We start from the raw sequence: 20,492 nt of genomic DNA on the forward strand, positions 1-20,492 counted from the left end.
CCCATTCTTTCACAAATGTTTGTAGAAGCAGTCTGCATGCCTAGGTGCTTCATTTTATACACCTGTGGCCATGGAAGAGATTGGAACACCTGAATTCAATAATTTGGATGGGTGAGCGAATACTTTTGGCAATATAGTGTATATACATATAGTGACATAAAAAAAAGATATAATAGATTTAAAAAAAAAAGAGAAATATTCAATAGAGCAATAATGCTGTTTGAATATTTTATATAGAGACATACAATTATGTGCAGGTGATATATGTATTGAAGAAGAGGTAGGATATGTTAAAGAATATAAATTAAATATGGATATCAGTAGGAATGGATGGATTGATTATTGCATATGGTTGTATTGACAAAAGGAAAGTATTTGGGGGCAGTTTTAACTGTTCATGAGATGGATGGCCTGAGGGAAAAAACTGTTCCTGTGCCTGGCTGTTCTGGTGCTCAGTGCTCTGTAGTGCCGGCCAGAGGGCAACGGTTCAAAAATGAAGTGTGCTGGGTGAATGGGGTCAAGAGTGATTTACCAGCCCTTTTCATCACTCTGGATGTGTACAGATCTAGCAGGGTGGGTAGGGGAGCGCCAATAATCCTCTCAGTAGTCCGAACTATCCTTTGAAGTCTTCTGATGTCTGACTTGGTAGCTGAACCAAACTGGACAGTTATAGAAATGCAGAGGACAGACTCAAAGACTGCTGAGTAGAACTGTATCAGCAGCGCCTGTGTCAGGTTGAACTTCCTCAGTTGGCGAAGGAAGTACAACCTCTGCTGGGCCTTTTTCAAAATTGAGTCTATGTGGGTCTCCTACGTCAGGTCCTGTGAGATGGTAGTGCCCAGGAACCTGAATGACTCACTGCTGCCACATTGCTGTTCAGAATGGTGAGCAGAGTTAATGTTGGGGTGATCCTCCTAAAGTCCACTATCATCTCCACTGTTTTGAGAGTGAGCTTGATGGTGTTAAAAGCCGAACTGAAGTCAACAAATAGTATCCTTGCATAATTCCCTGGTTTGTCTAGATGTTGAAGTATGTAATGTAGTCCCATATTGACTACATCATCCACAGACCGGTTTGCTCGATAGGCAAACTACAGGGGATCCAGGAAGGGTTCAGTGATGTCCTTCAGGTGGGCCAACACCCGTATCTCAAATGACTTCATGACCACAGACATCAGAGCGACAGGTCTGTAGTCATTCAGTCCTGTGATTTTGGGTTTCTTTGGGTACAGGGATGATAGTGGAGCATTTGAAGCAGCAGGGAACTTCACACTATTCCATTGATCTGTTGAAGATCTGTGTGAAGATGGGGGCCAGCTGGTCAGCACATGATTTTAGACAAGTGGGTGAAACACCATCTGGGCCCTGTGCTTATCTTGTCATCTGCTTCCAGAAGCCCTGGCACACATCCTCTTCACAGATCTTAAGTGCAGGTTGAGTAGCAGGAGAGGGGAGGAGGTTGGTTGCAGGTGAAAAGGTTTGTGTGCTGTGAAGGTTGGAATGGGTGTGGGGTGTGTGACTGGGCTTTTCAAATCTACAGTAAAACACATTCTGGTCGTCAGCCAGTTGTTGATTCCCTACAGTGTTGGGGGATGGTGTCTAGTAGTTGGTAAAGTCTTTCAGGCCTCTCCACACTGATGCAGGGTCGTTAGCTGAAAACTGTTTTTTCAGCTTTTCAGAATAGCTTCTTTTAGCCACTCTAATCTCCTTTGTCAGTCTGTTTGGGTTAGGTAATTATGGAAAAGCCAGTGTAACAACTGATCTTATAGTTACCCTTAAAGGGGTCATGACATGACTTTTTATTATTTTAATATATTTCTTGAGGCTCACTTTTAATATTAGTAGGGATTTTGTTTTTTTGCCTAAAAAATAATCATAGATTTGTTAAAAAAAATTTTGAACAAAATAAATACATTTCCACCCTCATTCTGACCATATGAAACACTCAGTTTTGGTGCTGCTTCTCCTTTAAGACTCAACAGTTAACACCCACTGTTCTGATTGGCTCTCTGCTCTTGACTGACCTTCTCTTTCTACTTGCCATCCCATTGCTCACCACAACTGGGTGGGGCTTTAGAAGTGATTAAAGGTAAGGTACGCATTAGGTGTGTTCGACTTCATGCAGCGCTGTGCAGACCAATCAGCACTGGACTTGAAGCAATGCATGTCGGTTAGAAATTTTGTCTGACTTGAACCGGCGCCACCAACGCGTCACCATTACGTACAGTGTTGGGAAGTAACGGAATACATGTAATGGAATTACGTATTTAAAATACAAAATATAACTGTATTCCACTACAGCTATGATTTAAATCATTGGTAATTAGAATACAGTTACATTCAAAAAGTATTTTGATTACTGAAGAGATTACTTTGCATTTTATTGTCATTTGTTTCATTTAATATTTAGTTCTTTCAGATGAAAACATTTATACATATAAATGATGTGATCCAAAGTGCATTTGAACAGCGGTGAAACACTTTCTTATGATGTGTTACATTTATACGAGCAGACAGAGAAGTTTTAAGTTTGGAGCAGAAGAAATAGAAATAAACCTGGTGTAAATTGTCAGCTTTATGCTAAGCTAAAATGCTATTTCTAACCACTTTACATGAACATGTTACCAGGCACAATTATATTTTTTATCAAGAAAATTCACGTTGGATCATAATTTCTTTTTTTCTAATAAGACCTTTGATATTAGGGCAAAAATCATATTCTTGATAATACATTTTGTATTGTTTTCCTGTACAAATATATAAAAATCCTTAAAACAAATTGATCTTGTTTTAGAAACAACATGCATAAGATATTTAGATTTCTCAGAGAATGTATTTTTAACATGTGTATTTTGTCTTACTGTACTGGCAGTACAGTCAAAACAAGTGAAAAAATCTAAAAGTGCTGAACAAGTAATCCAAAGTATTTAGAATATGTTACTGACCTTAAGTAATATAATGGAATATGTTACAAAGTACATTTTACAGCATGTATTCTGTAGTGGAATACATTTCAAAAGTAACCCTTCCAACCCTAGTTACGTATGCCATCAAAGTACCGCAAAAGCATTTCAAGAGCAGCCGGCTGGTGCAGCCTCTGCAGTTACTCCAGAGCTGCTGCACAAGCTCTGAATGATGACATGGCTCATTCACGATTGGCCAGACTCACAATGTGACAACAGTTACACTTGTTTCATGGGCTGCATTCACAATTGCATACTTCACATACTACTCTTACTATTTCTGCTATGACAGACTATGGCAGAAAAAAAATAATGTGGTAGTATGCCATTACCATGGTGTTTATTCTGACACTTCCATTTCGGTGAAAACTCTCACAAGTCACAACGTGTTTTTATAACCGTACATCATGTTTAAATCATGCTATACATTGTTATTCTTAAATCAATTCAAAATAATTAAAAATACTGACTCCTTTATTGGTATAAAAATATTATAGGCTTTTATTGGACTTTTTTTCTTGTACACACAGCAGGCACTGTTTTAAGCAGCACATAACCTTTTCAAATGAACACTGTTTCAAGTTATTTTATGTAAAATTCAAACATCTGTCTGTCTGAATTTCACTTAATCTGCAATAAAGGAAGCAAACATCATGCTATCTTCAGTGACTGGTGTGGGTTCAGCAGATGACAAGAAGCGCAAGTATCCGACTTGATGGCTCTCTTTTCAACTCCTCCCCTGACTGCAACCGGCAAATCAAGATGAAATTCAAGTCAAACACACCTACTGATGTGTTGTTGTGGAGGCGGTCAGATGCAAATGTCTACCACAGTGCGAGATCACAATGTGGAGGAAGCAGAGAACGAGTCGTTTTGGCAGCTTGGTTTCAACAAATTCTCTTATTGCAGGGGAGGAGGATGTTTTCAGTTCTGAAACTTACAGTATGTTTTTATAGTAGTTACCTCTTTTATGTCAAAAGATCAAAGACAATTTGATACCTCATATCATTACCCCTTTAAATCTGCAATCCCACATATATTGTAATTTTACATCTCTTTTGCATCTTATAGTTTAGTCAGTGTGTTTGCTTCATGTATATAAAATAACATGAGATCAATCCACAAAGATCACTCATCTTGCTCTCTACTCACACATTCTTCAGGTTTTATCACAACACTGGAATTTCTGTTGACTTTAATGCTGCAGGATGTGATCTTCATATTTCTTTGCTTAAATGACATGAGATTAAGCACAGTGTCCTATTAATTCTGCTTGGTCTTTCCAGTCATTTTTTTCCCCTTTTTATCATTCGAAATTTGTGACATCAAACTAAACACCCTATTTGGTCATTTAAGAGCTCATTGTCAATTGAAACAAAATGTTTCCAAATCTTTGAACCTCATCTTTCATTTGGTCCTATTGTTCAGCAAGCTACATCTGTTTCTCTTATTGAATGATTTCATTACTTTCAGACAACAGCCACCAGATTAAGTGAACTGGCTGACATAGTATAACATTTAATAAAATGTGGCCCTGAAATTAACATTGCTCACTATCACAGTTTTGGACAATACTTTTTTAAATGAGTCCTTAGATTACTTGAGTGGCTGAAACTCCTCCCACATAAAGTGCATTTGAACGGCTTCTCTCCAGTATGCACTCTCTCATGGTTTTTCAAGTTTCTTGATGTAACAAAACCCTTTCCACAAAAAGAACACACAAAAGGCTTTTCATTTGCATGAGATGTCAGGTGTAACTTTAGCTGTGATGGCAGCGAAAATTTCTTGCCACACTGATCACAGTTAAATGGTGTGAATCCAGAGTGATAGTGCAGATGAATTTTGAGATTGCTTGATTGGCTGAAACTCTTCCCACATGAAGTACAGTGGTATGGCTTCTCTCCAGTATGGACTCTCTCATGGGTTTTCAGGTTTCCTGAAGTAACGAAACTCTTTCCACAAAAAGAACACACGTAAGGCTTTTCATTTGCATGAGATGTCAGGTGTAACTTTAGCTGTGATGCACCCGTAAACGTCTTGCCACACTGATCACAGTTAAACAGTCTTAAACCAGAGTGATATTGCAGATGAATTTTGAGATTGCTTGTTTGTGTGAAACCCTTTCCACACAGAGAGCATGTGTAAGGCTTCTCTCCAGTGTGAATTCTCATGTGACGCTGAAGATCTCCTTTATGTGCAAAACTCTTTCCACACTGAGAGCAGGTGAAAGGCTTCTCTCCGGTGTGGATTTTCATGTGACGCTGAAGATCTCCTTTATTTGCAAAACTCTTTCCACACTGAGAGCATGTGAAAGGTTTCTCTCCAGTGTGGATTTTCATGTGACGCTGAAAATCTCCCTTATGTGCAAAACTCTTTCCACACTGAGAGCAGGTAAAGGGATTTTTGGCTTTTGTTCTTCGGGTTCTTTTCTGTGACAAATTAATTTCAGTCTTTGAGCCACTAAAAGGTTCTTCACCAGTCATGAAATTTTCAAATTTATGATCATGATGTTTCTCCTCCACATCATTCTGTTCTTGACTTTCCTCTTTCACTTCTGTCAAGTCTATAATAAACAAAGTAAATGAAAATGAAGATGTGAAAAAAGAAATACAACTGAACCACTATTTAATGCCAGTAAGCAGCATAAGCAGAGTTTGTACTTTGTGATCTTTATACTGTATATAGGAATAAAAAATGACTTTGATAGGCAGAAGGTTAGTTCTCTCTTTCTAATGTAAATTCTGGTATTATTTGTTTAACTGTAATTTTACTGCTTTTATGTTTTTATAACTACAGTTGCCAGATCTAAATCTCAACAATCATTAAGAATAGTGGTCGACCGATATATCGCAGTGACTGATATATCGGCCGATATTCTGACTTTTTTAATTATCGATTTGTTTCTTGAGGGCACTGAGAATCGCCTGCTTGCATGTGAAGCGACTGAGACATGTAAATGTCCAGTCACGATTCGTTTTGTTACGTGCCACCGTGTTACTACAATTTTAGACTGGTGTGCAACAGTGTCATTTAAACCAGTGGTTCTCAACCTTTTTGACTCCGAGGCCCCCCATTGTCCAAGACCATTTTTAAAGCCCCAGAATCTAAAAGTGTCAATAGATTAAAATACTTATTATTCATTTTGTAATTTCAGACTTTTCAGGAACTGTCAGTTTACATGTTGTAGACCTACATCATGATTTTAACTAATTTCAGCATTTAAATTAAGTTATCATACTTCAATATAACATTTTAAATCATTTTAAGACATCTTGAGACCCCCTTGGAAGTTTGCTGAGGCCCACTAGTGGGTCCCGGTCCCCTGGTTGAGAACCACTGATTTAAACAATCCGCATATCAGAGCCACGGGAGATGCGTTTGAGCTCATAATGTTAAAGTGCTCGCCTGTTTCATTCTCCCTCTCTCTCCTCAACAGTTCCCTGTAACTTTTAGCTATCTTGTCCAATGATAAAAAAAGGCAAATATCAATAAAACTAATATCATATACTGTCTGCAAATATGCGCATATCTCGTTTAAACAGATGTAATAAACCAACCTCACACAACTTCAGCAGATCCAGCATCCTGTGGAGTGCTCATTTATTTACCTCTAAAGCATGTATTATAACAGTCTCTCCTCAAAAGTTCCCTGTCACTTTTAACTTTCTTTTCTAATGATAAAAGGCAAATATCAATAAAACTTCTATTATATACTGTCTGCAAATATGCAGATCTCGTTTAAACAGATGTCATTCACGAACCTCATGAAAATCCAGCGTTTTCTTCCCGTTGAGCACTCATCTAATATCTTCCTCTGAAGTGCGGATTCTATCAGCCAGAATCAAAACTTTAGGATCAGGATCAAAAGTTCCTCTGATTCACAAAACATGACGACAAACCAAGCAGGCGATTCAGGCCATTTAAACTGTCAGGAGATTGCTGCTGCTCGCGCTGGATACGCATGAGCACGTAAGTGCAACCAAAGTCTTTCTAGCAAGTCAGTCTACTGTCGGCCATGTTTGGAATGCTCTCGGGAGGCTATTTCCAGTCATGACAGTGCAGCTCCTATCTACTTGAATGGGGAAAGACTGAAATCTCCAAAATGGTTGGTTAAGATTACAATCAAATAACATATTTCAAATGTGATAGTTAACGTGGACATGCCATCTATGGTTGCTGGACTACTGTGTGTACTGTTATTTCCTTCTTCCTAATATATTAACAATTTATTCATGTGCAAATACATTTCTAAAATTTTATGACTAAACAGAAATCAGAAGAAACTGCTATCTACCATTTAAAATACAATATTACAAAGTTAAAGTTTTGTGTGCACTTGAGTAAATATAGTGCTAAATGAGAGTTCATTATTTTATTTTTTTTGCAATTTTATGTTATTTACTATATTAAATTGTGTAATATATCGGCATTGCATTGGCCTATCAGCCACCCTGCTTTCTGGATATCGGCCATTAAAAACCCATATTGGTCGACCACTAATTAAGAAGAATCAAGAATTGACACCAACCTCTTTGTTCCTCTTTAACAGACTTCATTTTTGCAATAGTATGCCAGTGGAGTTCCTCTTTATATTCCACCATTTTTTTTTTTTTTTTTACTGCAGGAGTGAATAAGGATCACTGTGTGGTATGGAGAAGCAGATCTGTCAAAAAGGGGAACAGATTCCTTGATTTATACAATATCCCATTGTTGCAGAAAATGTCATCTCCCTGTTTATCATGTATCACCATGGCTTGGCTATAATCATCTTTATGGCATCTAAAATACCCTCGACAACTACATGGATTGAAGGAAGGTTATTCAATGTTCATTAGAAAAAGCAATTTAACAAATGATCAAAAGTAATTCTTTTGACATTTAGTGATAATTTGCAACAATAACATGAATACAGACTTTAAACAAACAACACAAAATTGATGTATTGAAGATTACAATATAATCAAGTCCCAAAATTTGGCATTCAAAAGTAGTGGTGTCAAATGGCTCATTTAAAGCAGGCAGGCTTTAATTAGTTTGCAGGAGAAGATTAAATGATGATAACAAGGAACAGGTCTTTTGAAAAAGGGATGTGCGAAACTAGTCAACTAATCAGTACTGATTCTTCTAATCAACACTGGAATTATGTAAGAAATTGCAGTCTGCCGCTATGTGAACTCCATTCAACCCAATTTGTGTAGATACGCCGCTCCAACCCAGATTACTTAATTATAGGAGATGAGCAAACATCCACACCTTTGTCTCACAACACATGGGTCATCACATTCACAGAGACATCAAACAATTGTAGCATAGAGGTGGGATTGGGCCATCAAGAACCATCCAGGACAACACGGGCACCACACCTTTTGTCAAATCTAATTTACATTAGTAGCGAAACTTAATTTACATAGTAAGCGTAAACACACTTTACATTATTGCCGGCAAACTGTTTTAACACGCTATATAAAAGGTATGAGTTTAGTTAAATGACTAAATTTTTTTTTTTTTTTTTTATTGGATTTTTACCCTTTTTCTCCCAATTTGGAATGCCCAATTCCCAATGTGCTTTTAAGTCCTCTTGATCGCATAGTGATTCACCTCAGTCCGGGTGGCGGAGGACAAATCCCAGTTGCCTCCGCGTCTGAGACTGCCAACCCACGCATCTTATCAGGTGGCTTGTTGAGTGCGTTGCCACAGAGACATAGCGCGTGTGGAGGATTCACGCCATCCACCGCGGCAACCACGCTCAACTCACCACGCACCCCACCAAGAACGAACCGCATTATAGCGACCACGAGGAGGTTACCCCATGTGACTCTACCCTCCCTAGCAACCGGGCCAATTTGGTTGCTTAGGAGACCTGGCTGGAGTCACTCAGCATGCCCTGGGATTCGAACTAGCAAACTCCAGGGGTGGTAGCCAGCATATTTTACCACTGAGCTACTCAGGCCCCCCTAAATGACTAAATTTAGAATGTTTGTTGTTAATTTCTGACTCTAATGAATCAGAAGTGCTTCATATACTTTGTTACTGCAAAACTGGAAAGACTTCAGCATCTTGAGGTCCCGTGACGCCATGCGAGGAGCAGATGTGTGAGCGGCTAGCTCTGCACACTTTGATGTTTTTTTTATTATTTTCATTATTTTCATTTTATAACCGGTGAGATTCGATACACCCAGTTACATATTTATTCTTTGAGGTAAACATGGCAAAGAAGTCAAAATCCTCAGACTCTGGAGACATTAAAAGACACTTACGTGTTCAAGCTGAGGCCTCTGACGGGACTGCGAGCTGGGTACTCGATTTGGACGGCACGTTGGGAGATGAAATCCAGCGTCAACTGTCCAACATCTCAGTGATGCTGATGAAGGTTGTTGCTGACTTGGAGGATCTCGCTGTAATACGTCGATCTATTACGGTGATGGAAACAAAATTCTCTGAGTTGGTCACAAGATTGACAGAAGTTGAAAAACGAATCAATTATCTGGAATCTTCGGAAAGGGAATTATCCGCTAACGCGCCCGCGTCCAAAACAGACTTGGAACACATTTTGGAAAAACTTGAATATTTTGAAAATGAGCCGAAGGAATAACATGAATTGTTGGAATTCCTGAGCATGAAGAGGGCAGAGATGGTGAAATTCCTAGACGAGCTCTTCTCGAATCTGCTCGAAATAACAGGCCATAAGCTGGAAATCGAGCGAGCTCACAGAGTCCCTGCTCGCAGATCTGCTGAGGGAGACAGGCCCTGATCAATTCTAGCCAAATTTCTGAGATTATCCGAAAAAGATCTCGTGTTGCGCCAGGTGAGGAGCAAAGGAAAGCTTTCTTGGGAGAATCACAATATTTTATTGTTCCTGGACTTTGCGAATTAGACAAGAGTGAAACGCGATTGGTTCAAGGAATGTAAGAAACACTTACATCAACGGAAGATCGCTTTTGCACTGATGTTTCCGGCCAAACTGAGAATAGACACCAAGGATGGCAGCAAAGTATATTTATGCCACAAAAAGGCACTGGCCTTCATACAAATTATGGGCGAGTAAACCATTGGGCGTTTCTTATGTTAGTGTACTGACTTGCTGTTCAGTGTCTCGGCTGTCTGAGGAAGTTGGGCGCCATTTTTTGTTTCTTTCTGCGTTGGCTACGCCTAGCGGCTGGAGTTTGTTTTGTGGCATGACACTCCAAGAAACTTTTGCATTGACGGAAGATCGCTTTTACACTGAAGTTCCCGGCCAGATAGAGAATGGACACTATGGATAACCGCAAAATATCAACATGCTCACATAAAGGACGTCTTTTCTAAAGTTGTCAGACTGAGTAAGTCATGATGTATTTTTTTTTTATGCGGCCTCCGAATGAATTTGACTCGCTCAATATACACTTGATCATCCAAGGAACCGGAATGCCTGTTTTGTTTCTTTATGTGCTGCTCCGCCTAGCGGCTGGAGTTTGTTTTGTTGAATAACACTCCTTTGGGTCAGCTGTGGATGAATCTGATCATTCTTTGTGCTTACACCTCCTGTTGGCTGGAGTTTTGTTTTGTGGAGTATTTTTAAGGAACATTGGAATGATTACGTCATCTGCTGCTCTCATAACAGCTGGCTCACTGAACAATTGTCTATCTGTCCGAGGAAACTGAAAGGCTTTATATCAGCTGGAGTTTGTTTTGTGGAGGAACACACCTTCAAGACAGTTCTGTGAATGAATCTACATGTTTTTTGTGTTTATTCTGCCTGTTGGCTGGGGTCTGTTTCACGAAGTATTTTCTGTTATGTAATTTTGCCTCACAAAACCTGTGCAGAAGCACCAGACTTGAGTAATCCGATAGCAAAGTTGTCGCGTGGGTCCTCGCATGCATACGTGAACCTTTTGAGTTTAGAGGGATTGATGCCTGTTGCCGCTGTCGTGCGGGGTTAATGTGCACGTTTTTCTTTTTTCTGTTTGTTTTGTTCGGGGGGAAGTTTGGGGTTTGATTGTTGCATTAATGGGAAATGTGGTATGTATAATCATGCTTTTGACACACAATTTTTTTTATTATATCAATATGTCAGATGTTAATGTGAATGGATTATCTCTCTCCACATGGAATGTCAATGGGTTGGGGCACCCCATAAAAAGAAGGAAGGTTATTTCTTTTCTTAAGCATGAGAAATGTGATTCATTTCTTCAAACGAATCTTTCCCCACAGGAAGCTGAAAAATTTGGGAAGATATGGGGTGGACATGTTTTCTTTAGTGCTGGCTCAAGTAAGAGCAGGGGGGTCATTATATTGATAAATAAACATCTACAATTCAAATTTCTCAAACAGATTAAAGATAAAATAGGAAGAGTCATTATTGTTTTAGCAGACATTCAGGGGCAAAGGTCACACCAAATCATACAATCCCAGCAAAATTGTGTGATTTAGTTAGAGTTCATTTTGACCCCTTAATAAAATGGTTTGAGCAATGTGGGCAGGTGGGCTTCATTGCATTTATCTATGATTGGGAAAGTTAATGTTATTAAAATGAATTGTATTCCAAAATTCAATTACTTGCTGCAGTCTCTCCCTATAGATGTCCCCCTCTCTTATTTCAAGCAAATTGATAGCAAAGCGAAGTCCTTCATTTGGAATGGTAAGCGTCCCAAATTACATTTCAATAAGTTACATAGGCCGATTGACAAAGGTGGGCTAGGCCTACCCAAGATTTTATTTTATTATTAAGCATTTGGTCTCAGACATTTGACTCATTGGTTGCTTCCACCTGAGAGAGCCCCTCCCTGGTTCTGTATAGAACAGGAAGTTCTTGCCCCTATTTCACCATTGCAGAGCCTACCAAATTAATCGGAGAAGTTACATCCCGTTATCTCGCATTTGAACTCGGTATGGACAAAAGTGTCCAGAGTGTTTAATTCAGACATTTATTTAAATGTTGCCTCGAGCATATGGCTGAACCCCAAATTATGCATCAACAAGTCCCCTTTTTGTTGGTCAGAATGGATTGGGAGGGGGGTTACTACACTCGGTGACCTATATGAGAGAGGAGTGCTCCTTTAAAAATTTGGTTAAACTTTTTGGGATTCCCAGATCTCAGTTCTTTTAGTATTTACAGTTGCACCACCTGCTTTGTACTGTTTTTCGAAGTGGTTTACACACCCTAAAGTGGCAGATCCTCTGGGAGTGGTGTTTACTGCTTTCAGAAAAGGTCATGAGGCATCGGTGTATTACTCCCTGTTAATTCAGAGTCTGGGGGACGGAACTTCAGCTTCTCTTAGAGATTATGGGAGAAAGATCTAAACTTGGTATTGGAGGAGGGAGTGTGTGCTAGGATTCTAAAAAACGTCAAATCTGCATCTAGAGATTCAAGATTCAAGATTTTACATAGAGTCTATTGGACCCCCTCTAGATTGCATAGGCTTGGTCTTAAAGACACCCACCTGCTGGTGATGTCAATCAGAAGATGGAGACACAATCAATGTCTTTTGGGGATGTGTTAAGATTCAAGAGTTCTGGTTGAGGATTCAGAGTTTTGTGTGCGAGGTTTTGGCCTCTTAGATTTTATTCTGCCCCAGACTCTGTATCTTAGGAGATGGGGCAGTCATTAATTTGGAGAATAAGCATGTGAAAAACTAGACAGCAATCACTGAATTAGCCTACAATACAAAAAACATATAATTTCTGTGCACAAAGATGTTTTAAATAAAAAAAAAAACACACAATACTAGGAGAAACGCTTTAGTGTGCTTTTGGAACACTAACATATAACTCAATTCTATTAAATTATTGTTTAGCTTACTTTTGAAAAAATGCTGGCAAAATTCCCTGTATTAAATTAAATAAATTACCAAACGAAAAACACATTAAATTAAAAAAATAAATGACCAAATGAAAAAAATTATATTTTTAGACCATCAGCCTTTTCTTTACACAAACTTAAATTAGCCGTACCCTGTTCTGTAGACGAATAAAGTCGGCTGAATGACATTTTCTACACTTCAAGACTATAAAGTATCAGAACTATCTGTCCAATGCGGAGTTCACTTTCAGAAAACGAGCTTTGAACCTTTTAAAACTTTTAAATATTTAATATCTAACCCTCTTTACCTCAGAACGCATTTGCTGAGCTTCTTCTGAAAATGTAAATAGCATTATGATGCTAAAATTAATTTTAGATGATAATCAAGTTCAATTGGATGTTAAAAGTTGCTGGACAAACATGCGGGACATAATGCAGTTGAGATGGCAATGCTTTAGATCAGATGATCGTTCAAAACAGCCTATTGAATAGCAGGGACGTATCATATGTAAACTCTGATATTACACCGCATCAGTTTTTCTTTAATAGCTGTGCACACAGCATATACACATTGATGGATGGTCCTTATACTAAGACCGAAAATTTCCCCACTACTTGGTGCAGGTTGCCAGCTTGAACAGGGCCATGACAATTCGGGTCGGGACCGGTGGCAACCTGCGATAGGCACAACATCAGGACCAATATTACAGTCCTATCAGAAGGGCAACTGCTCCCTTTTGATTGCAATTCCTCATCTTCTGATTGCATTTATTTGTGAAATTAAAATGACAGTAAGCTGGCTAATTTCAATGAATTGTCTCAATACTCTCCCCATTTTATCAAAACTTCGGTGGAAAAAAATTAGGGACATCTGGGAGGTGAATTAGCAATAAACACACATTTCTGTATGGAAACGGCTGAAGGGTAGATTTCTTTTGCGATAAACCAAAACTTATGCGACAAAGAGTTTTTTTAGGCATGACGTCATCACGCACACCATTTTTAATCGTTAAAAGGCCATTTGAATGGAAACAGGCAGAAGACGGCAAATTTCGCAAATTCTTTTTTACGCATTTTCATTTTGTCGATAACAAAATAGCACGAAAAGTGGATGGAAACTAGGCTATTGTTGTCAGCTGAGTGGAAGCTAATGAGTAAACTTGTATTCACCAAACTGTTTTGTTCAGGATTCACAGTTTGGTACCCCCTTCAACCGAACAATTCCAGTCGTTGCATTTATAAAATGTAATATTTAAAAGTCTGGTTTTCCACAACTGAAAGTTTCTCCTGAACTTGTATAGCAGAATACGGTGTAACACCACAGCTAATCTGTTTATCTTGACTCAGCAGTATTAATATAATCAGCATTTGACTGATACTAAACAGTAATACTGATGTTTATTTAGTTATTTATTTTATTTTTATTTATTCTTTATTTTAATGGTCAGCATTTGACTTATACTAAACATACAGTACTGATGTTTATTTAGCCATTTATTGTGTTTTTATTTATTCTTTATTTTCTTAGTGTTCATTTCTAGAATTTGTTGACAATGTATAATAATAATGTCAAATATTCTTTGATAAAAAATATTTAAGAAATCAGCCTTCTGAGTACCTTTGCATAGTCATATCGGTGCAAAATCGGTGAAAAATCCACATAGAAAAGGTCTGTTTTCATTCTAGCTCAAAGATTAAATATATCGGCCACCATATCTGTGAATTTTCCCTGTCTAAAATCGGTATTGGTCTCAAAAATCCCATATCGGTCGAGCTCTAGTATGTAGCTCCTTGAATACTCACAGGTATCTGGTACGTCCCTGCTTGGTCGGAGGCGGTATGCGCCGTGTTGGGGACCCGGACTGATACACCCACCTCCATCGCCAAACATTAGTCTTGGAAGTGGCCCGGCTCCCTGCAGCGCCAGCACACCGGCCCCAACACAGTCCGCACCTGTGGCTACAGTTTCTCCAAACTGGCGGAAAAGGGAAGGAGATACGGGGGGGGTAGTGGTGCCCGGAACCCCCCGGGCCCGCGAAGCAGGTTTTGGGGGAAGAAACCCCCGTCTCCAGGGAGCAGGGACGGGAACATGGCAGTTTGTGGGATTTTTGGTCCATATGTGAACACTCCAAACGATCTCAGACCCCTTAAAATCTAACCGAGCAGAGACCATCTCGGGAGGTAGTCTGAGTACGGTTCGCTTGCAGCCTTTGGTTCAGTTCGCCAATTACGTGCATTGTGAAATAAAAGCAATCCAGGCTCACTTGATTTTCCCATTCACATAATATCAAACATGTTTGGCCCTGACAGTTTCCCCTACTCAGGAAATCACAACGTGAGTTCGGGAGAGATGCGACGAGCCGCTTGCTTTGTTTCCATAGATATGAAAGAGGGAGAAGCATTTTTAAACTATTGTTAAAAGGTCTTTCTTTAGTGTTCTGTGTAAATGAAGATTCAAGGGTTTAACCGGACGCTTTGAAAGCCACATGAATGTTAAGAAATTACGACAGGAATATGTAAACTATTCTATTAACGGAAGTAACCCGAGGCTGTCAGTAGATTAAACAATAAATTCAAAGATCAATAAATGAAGTGTTATTGAATACAGACACCTGTTCTTATGCTGTTTATTCATTTTGGGAGCATTAAACATTTATATTATCTTATAAGTTAATAAGTAGAGCTATCTGTACTCTTAACATTAAATATAGCCCTAATAATTTGTAATTATAATAAATACAATATTTCTTTGTATGTGCTTGGTCCACAAATGACACAGAGTGTGAATGCAAAAAGGACTGAGAGCCTGTAACTGACAAAGTGGACAAAAAAAGCAGTGGCGGGCCATGCATTTACAGTCTTGGCCTTCAGTGTGATTCATCCCATTAAGAAAACACAGTTTCACAATGAATAAGACACCCTATGCATTTGGGCATCATACATTGTCGCAGCTAACTAGTAATACCAATTGACATTTTAAAAACACGTCCACACATGAAAACCAGAACTTGAAACGCCACTTGATGCTCAAGCAAGCCTAATTTTAACTGCAGCATGACTGTTTGTGAAATTAACCTCTCCCGAACAGACATTCAAAAATCATAATTTTTCATATGAATCTACCAAGGAGATCTATAATACCTGGAAAAATCTCTTATAATATTTGCAATTTAAATGTTGCTTGCAATAAATAATTCCTACTTGATATCTCTATCATACCATAAGTGCATTCGATTCCCCGATATTCAGAAGATGACGTTTAAGGAAACAAAACTGCAACGCTCCCGTCAGCTTAGCAGGGGTTTGACTCTCATTAGAGATGTCTCCTAGCAACCCAACTGCTAAACAATGCTGCAGCGCTAGCATTTGTGCTTCAGGTGTACGATTATCAAAAGAGATTATAATTGCCTGTTTCTGCAGGCGTTTGTTGAACAAGCTTTAATATGTAATTTGGAAACTAACTCATTTATCGATATTACTTAATAAAGTGAAAAAGTTTCACTTACTTTTTATATCTCCCTGAGTGTCGACATGTTTGTGTGACATCACGCCCCTGCATCTCGGCGAAATCGGAGTTGAGAATTTCTGCACGAGCCTACAAGTTGTAATTCTGACTTAGATGCATTCCATTGCACTTTTCCCTAGTAGGAAGTTGTAAAATCCGACTTTCCGAGTTGAATGGAACGCAGCACTACTCTTCAAAGCTTGATCCGACACTGAATGCTCAAGCAGCCTAATTGACACTTAGAAAACTCCTGATGTTGCTATAATGCAAAAAGCACTTACCAATTTACTTGAAGTGAAAATCAGTGCTCCTTTCCTGTTTAATAAATTAAGCAATCACACGGTCATGCAGAACATCTCAGGTTTTTAAATCCATAAGGATCTCTCTCAATGGCGATACCAGCAGTGATGACAGCTTGATCTTACGCTTTTCGCTCTTGAATTACGTACATTGCATCACTCAAGGCCAGCTAGAAGGCCTCGACCGGGACATATCCTAAAGACCACACCCATCAAGAACAAATAAATCAATCTGATTGACTGATGAATCTGACAATCTGACTTTAGTTGCCCATTAATTTGCACTGTTGGGGGATTCTGAAGAAATTCTGAAGGCCTGAGAGGTTGAGCTCAAACTCATGTGCTGCTTCGGATTCGGGCATGCGATTTGTGAATCAGTTGTCACACTTTGCTTGTAAGCATCAAGGAATACATTCTGACTGGATAAACTTTTTGTTTTCTTTATTTGTTTGTAGATTAATTAAGAGTGTAAAGCGATTAAAAATACATAGGCAAAAAGGTGATTGAGAATGAAATGATGAAAAATATTTATTTGTTTGGCATGTTAGGCCAGCAGAGAAGGCTTTGCTGGCCCTGAAAATTCACCACTGCCAAAGAAATCTGAGCCCACTTACAAGGTCTCAGACAGTGTGAACGCAAAAAGAACTGGGTCATTTTTCACTTGGTCCACTTAAAGGGGTCTGAGTATGGTTCTTAGGACTCAAGTGTGTAAACACCCTTAGAAACAGTTTGCAAAACCCAACTTGCAATCTACCATGTGCTGCCACCACTGCGCTTGTGACACTGCTTAAAAACAAAAGGGAAGATGCGACTATCAACGAATGTGGGATCAAAGTTGTGCATTGGCTAACAAACTTCATGTCAATCCCTCGGTCTCTCGCATTGTAACAATACAGACAAAGTGGTCAAACATACCAGCGACAAACCCAGATGACTATTGGTGATGGAATCTGTTCCTTCCATTCATCGACTATCTCACATCTGAAGTGAGGAACCGAGTTTGCCTGGCACTCCCACGGCTGAAAGGCCAGTATTTGCAACCGGACATACTGGCAGAATTGTCGGGCACGTGTTGCAGGAGATAAAAGATCTAGATGGCGCTAGTGTTGAACTCCGTGCATACCCCGAGATAAAATCCTGCAGGCGCACATGCTCTCGCAAGACGAGCATAGTAGTGGTGGTGCGGGAAGTGGATTTCTGAAACGTTGGCTTGCAAGTCGCAATGGATGTTTTCACATTTGAGTCTTCTTTAAATCTGAACATGCTTGCATGTTTTTTCCTGCCAAACAGGCTTTTTCCAAGCGCAGGATAATCCCCTCAGGTGAGTCGGGTCCCGCCATTCACCGTACCATGTTGACATGTTAATTTTGCACATCAAAAATGTATGCTCTAAGTAGCCTATAAAATGACTATTTTAGACTAGGCATGCAAAAAAAAAATATGATTTTTACCCTGCTGATCAAGAAGGCTATATTCAGTGATGTGCAGACAGCTCAACTTGTTAAAACAGGAGTGCTCATTACATCAAACGCAATTGACTGGTTGATTGCAAGACAACCACTGATCAATCTCATTAACAGGTCAAACGATAAAGGGAGTAGAGAGAGAAATTACTGTAATAACGAAATTCTTAAAGATCACTTTTTATTTCCTTATTTTTCCCTTCCACTGCCATCCTACATTTCAGAAACTCGTCCCCAGCGCACTGTCTGACAGATACCAGTCTCGACGAGATACAGTCAGTTATGTCTGAAGTAAGCATAAACAAAAGATTTGTATTAAAATATTGGATCTGTGCAGAAGGACTTGTGGTGTAAATGCAGCATGAAATACCTGCCATTGTCTATCATTAACATCAACAACAACAATAAGAAAAACATTCATTGCCCTTGGCTGGATACATTTAGTAGCTTTAAAATAAAATATTAATGTATTATAATCATACAGTGAAGACCTGTAATCCACGAGAAAGAAAGAATGTTTACTTGAATACTTGACACTGCTGTTAGAAATGTTAAGCACTGTATTCTTTATTTGTTTCTGTGTTCTTATTTTATTACTGACTGTTTTCTTGTCTTGAATAATTACTTGAGAACTTGAAGCAATGTTTACCCATAAACAAATTAGTCAGTAGTAGTTTTTGCATCAAGAATCACCAAATTTCACTGGTATTGGTTCTGACACTGCTTACAATGTATATTTTTACATCTTAACTATCCACCTTTTCCTGGGGGTCTTACTGGGGAAATGAATGTGGGTGGGACTTCCACCAGAAGTCATTCTACAGCATTCCCTAACTTTGGCTGCAGTCATGTAAGACCCTGTTTACAGCTGGTAATAAGATGAGTTTCGGATGATCCGATCGCAAAGGTCAGCGCTAAATATAGTTGTAAACAGGGTGCAAAATGTTTTGTGATTGGATCACAAAAAACACATATAGAGGTTATCAGAAACCACATCGCATCTGAGGTTTAAAACGGCGGCCCGGACAGCAGTGTAGCACCACTTCTCACCAGTCAATCACCCGCAGAACAAAAGTTTAAATTTATGTGCAGATTTAAAAGGAAATAAGTGATTACATACCCAAGTATGAGAACTTCCAGCTCTTCCTCAGTGTGTCTGTCTGATTTGAACATGCAGGGTGACAAGATGACAAGCACACACATCTAAAGCTGAACTAACACAGGTACTCCACTAAAACAACTAATAATTGTGCTTAGATTAAATCTCAGCTGCATCTGGGAGAAACAATGTGCAGATTTTATTCGCACTTTGTCTTTATGATTTTTTTTGCAGTTTATTATCGTTCAGTAACACACTGATATAGTGACTGATGTATGTCCACACGAAATCATACATGCTCTCCTCAAAATCACAACACCACAATGAATGAATGGACGAACGCCCCAACAACCGTTGTGTTTACTTGACAACGGAAGTAACGCCCATATTTCTCGCTAAGCATCACGGGACATAGGATCGGAGGTCGCATTTGTCGGCCGCATACGACATCGCGGCTGTCTCGTTTCATTTTTTTTATTTTTCTTATTTTTGTATCTATTGTCAATGACTTATGTATATGCACTTACATTTACACAATTGTTAACCTTTTTTGCATTCCCAGTAAAAATTAAAAAAATGAAACGAGACAGCCTCGATGACGTAGGCGGCTGACAAACGCGACATCCGGAGGACGCATCCTTCCAAACGAGACAGCCATATACCTTTTTCACAGACTATGATGACGCGTTTTCGCCTTATCAACGTAAATGTCGGGATTTTTTTATATTATGTATTTTTTAAATATTGAGTGTAAATTTATAACATTATACTTTGTGTTATATTACCCTGGAATTAGTTTAAAAAAAACGAATTACCACAGCTGCTGAGAGAGTGACAATAAATTTGGTCTTAATCTTAATTCTGGAAAGTCATTCAAATGTAATAGTGGATTTTTTTCTTTTGGTCTTGGAGCAGATGGGTTAGTGAAAATAATATTTGCTGTGATCTCCCATTCAACGCTGTCTAAGTTTACAAAACGTTACGTTAACGCTTTCCAAAACCCGAAGTGTGAAAAAGGTCTATTGGTTAACGTTCTTAACCGAACAGCGGTCATATAAGATAACTGGCAAATGCACGTCGTGAAATACGTGCAAACTTTTCAGCACGTTTCTCTCTCATGGATAATTATTTTCAACAGTGTTCTGTTTTAATATGTTTAGAACAGGCTATTAGGGTTGCTCTATTGTCCTGAACTAATCATTCAATTGTTTTCAATAAATACTCCTGTATTTGTTAAGGTTGATTAAGGTCGTGTCATGTTGTACACAATGATCATGCAAGGCGAGCATGTCGCAGATAAATGCCCCTTTTCAGCGGAATTTAGCGTCGGTATTTTCAATGGGTCGCATAAACACAATGTTTTTTGACTGTTTTCTGAGGGTTTCT

The 20,492-nt window shown here is 38.9% G+C and overlaps 1 protein-coding gene across 6 annotated transcripts in view; it reads right to left on the bottom strand.

The window, feature by feature from the left end:
• Nucleotides 1-2,517: 2,517 nt before the first annotated feature.
• The window catches only part of LOC127440833 (gastrula zinc finger protein XlCGF7.1-like), a 226,766-nt gene continuing 208,791 nt past the window's right edge, over nucleotides 2,518-20,492 (bottom strand). For 2 of the 6 annotated variants that reach the window (XM_051697792.1, XM_051697791.1), the window contains exons 2-3: nucleotides 7,491-7,625; nucleotides 2,518-5,525 (exon numbers count right to left, since the gene is read on the bottom strand). In XM_051697792.1, the coding sequence (XP_051553752.1) occupies nucleotides 4,519-5,525; nucleotides 7,491-7,563 (1,080 nt within the window). In that variant the 5' untranslated portion in view covers nucleotides 7,564-7,625 and the 3' untranslated portion in view covers nucleotides 2,518-4,518. Of the gene's footprint in view, nucleotides 5,526-6,723; nucleotides 6,791-7,490; nucleotides 7,626-9,219; nucleotides 19,099-19,127; nucleotides 19,168-20,492 lie in introns of those variants that run through there. The other 4 variants (XM_051697793.1, XM_051697790.1, XM_051697788.1 and 1 more) reach the window with 4 other exon arrangements.

Source organism: Myxocyprinus asiaticus, chromosome 5, assembly GCF_019703515.2.
Source record: "Myxocyprinus asiaticus isolate MX2 ecotype Aquarium Trade chromosome 5, UBuf_Myxa_2, whole genome shotgun sequence".
Classification (NCBI taxonomy): domain Eukaryota; kingdom Metazoa; phylum Chordata; class Actinopteri; order Cypriniformes; family Catostomidae; genus Myxocyprinus; species Myxocyprinus asiaticus.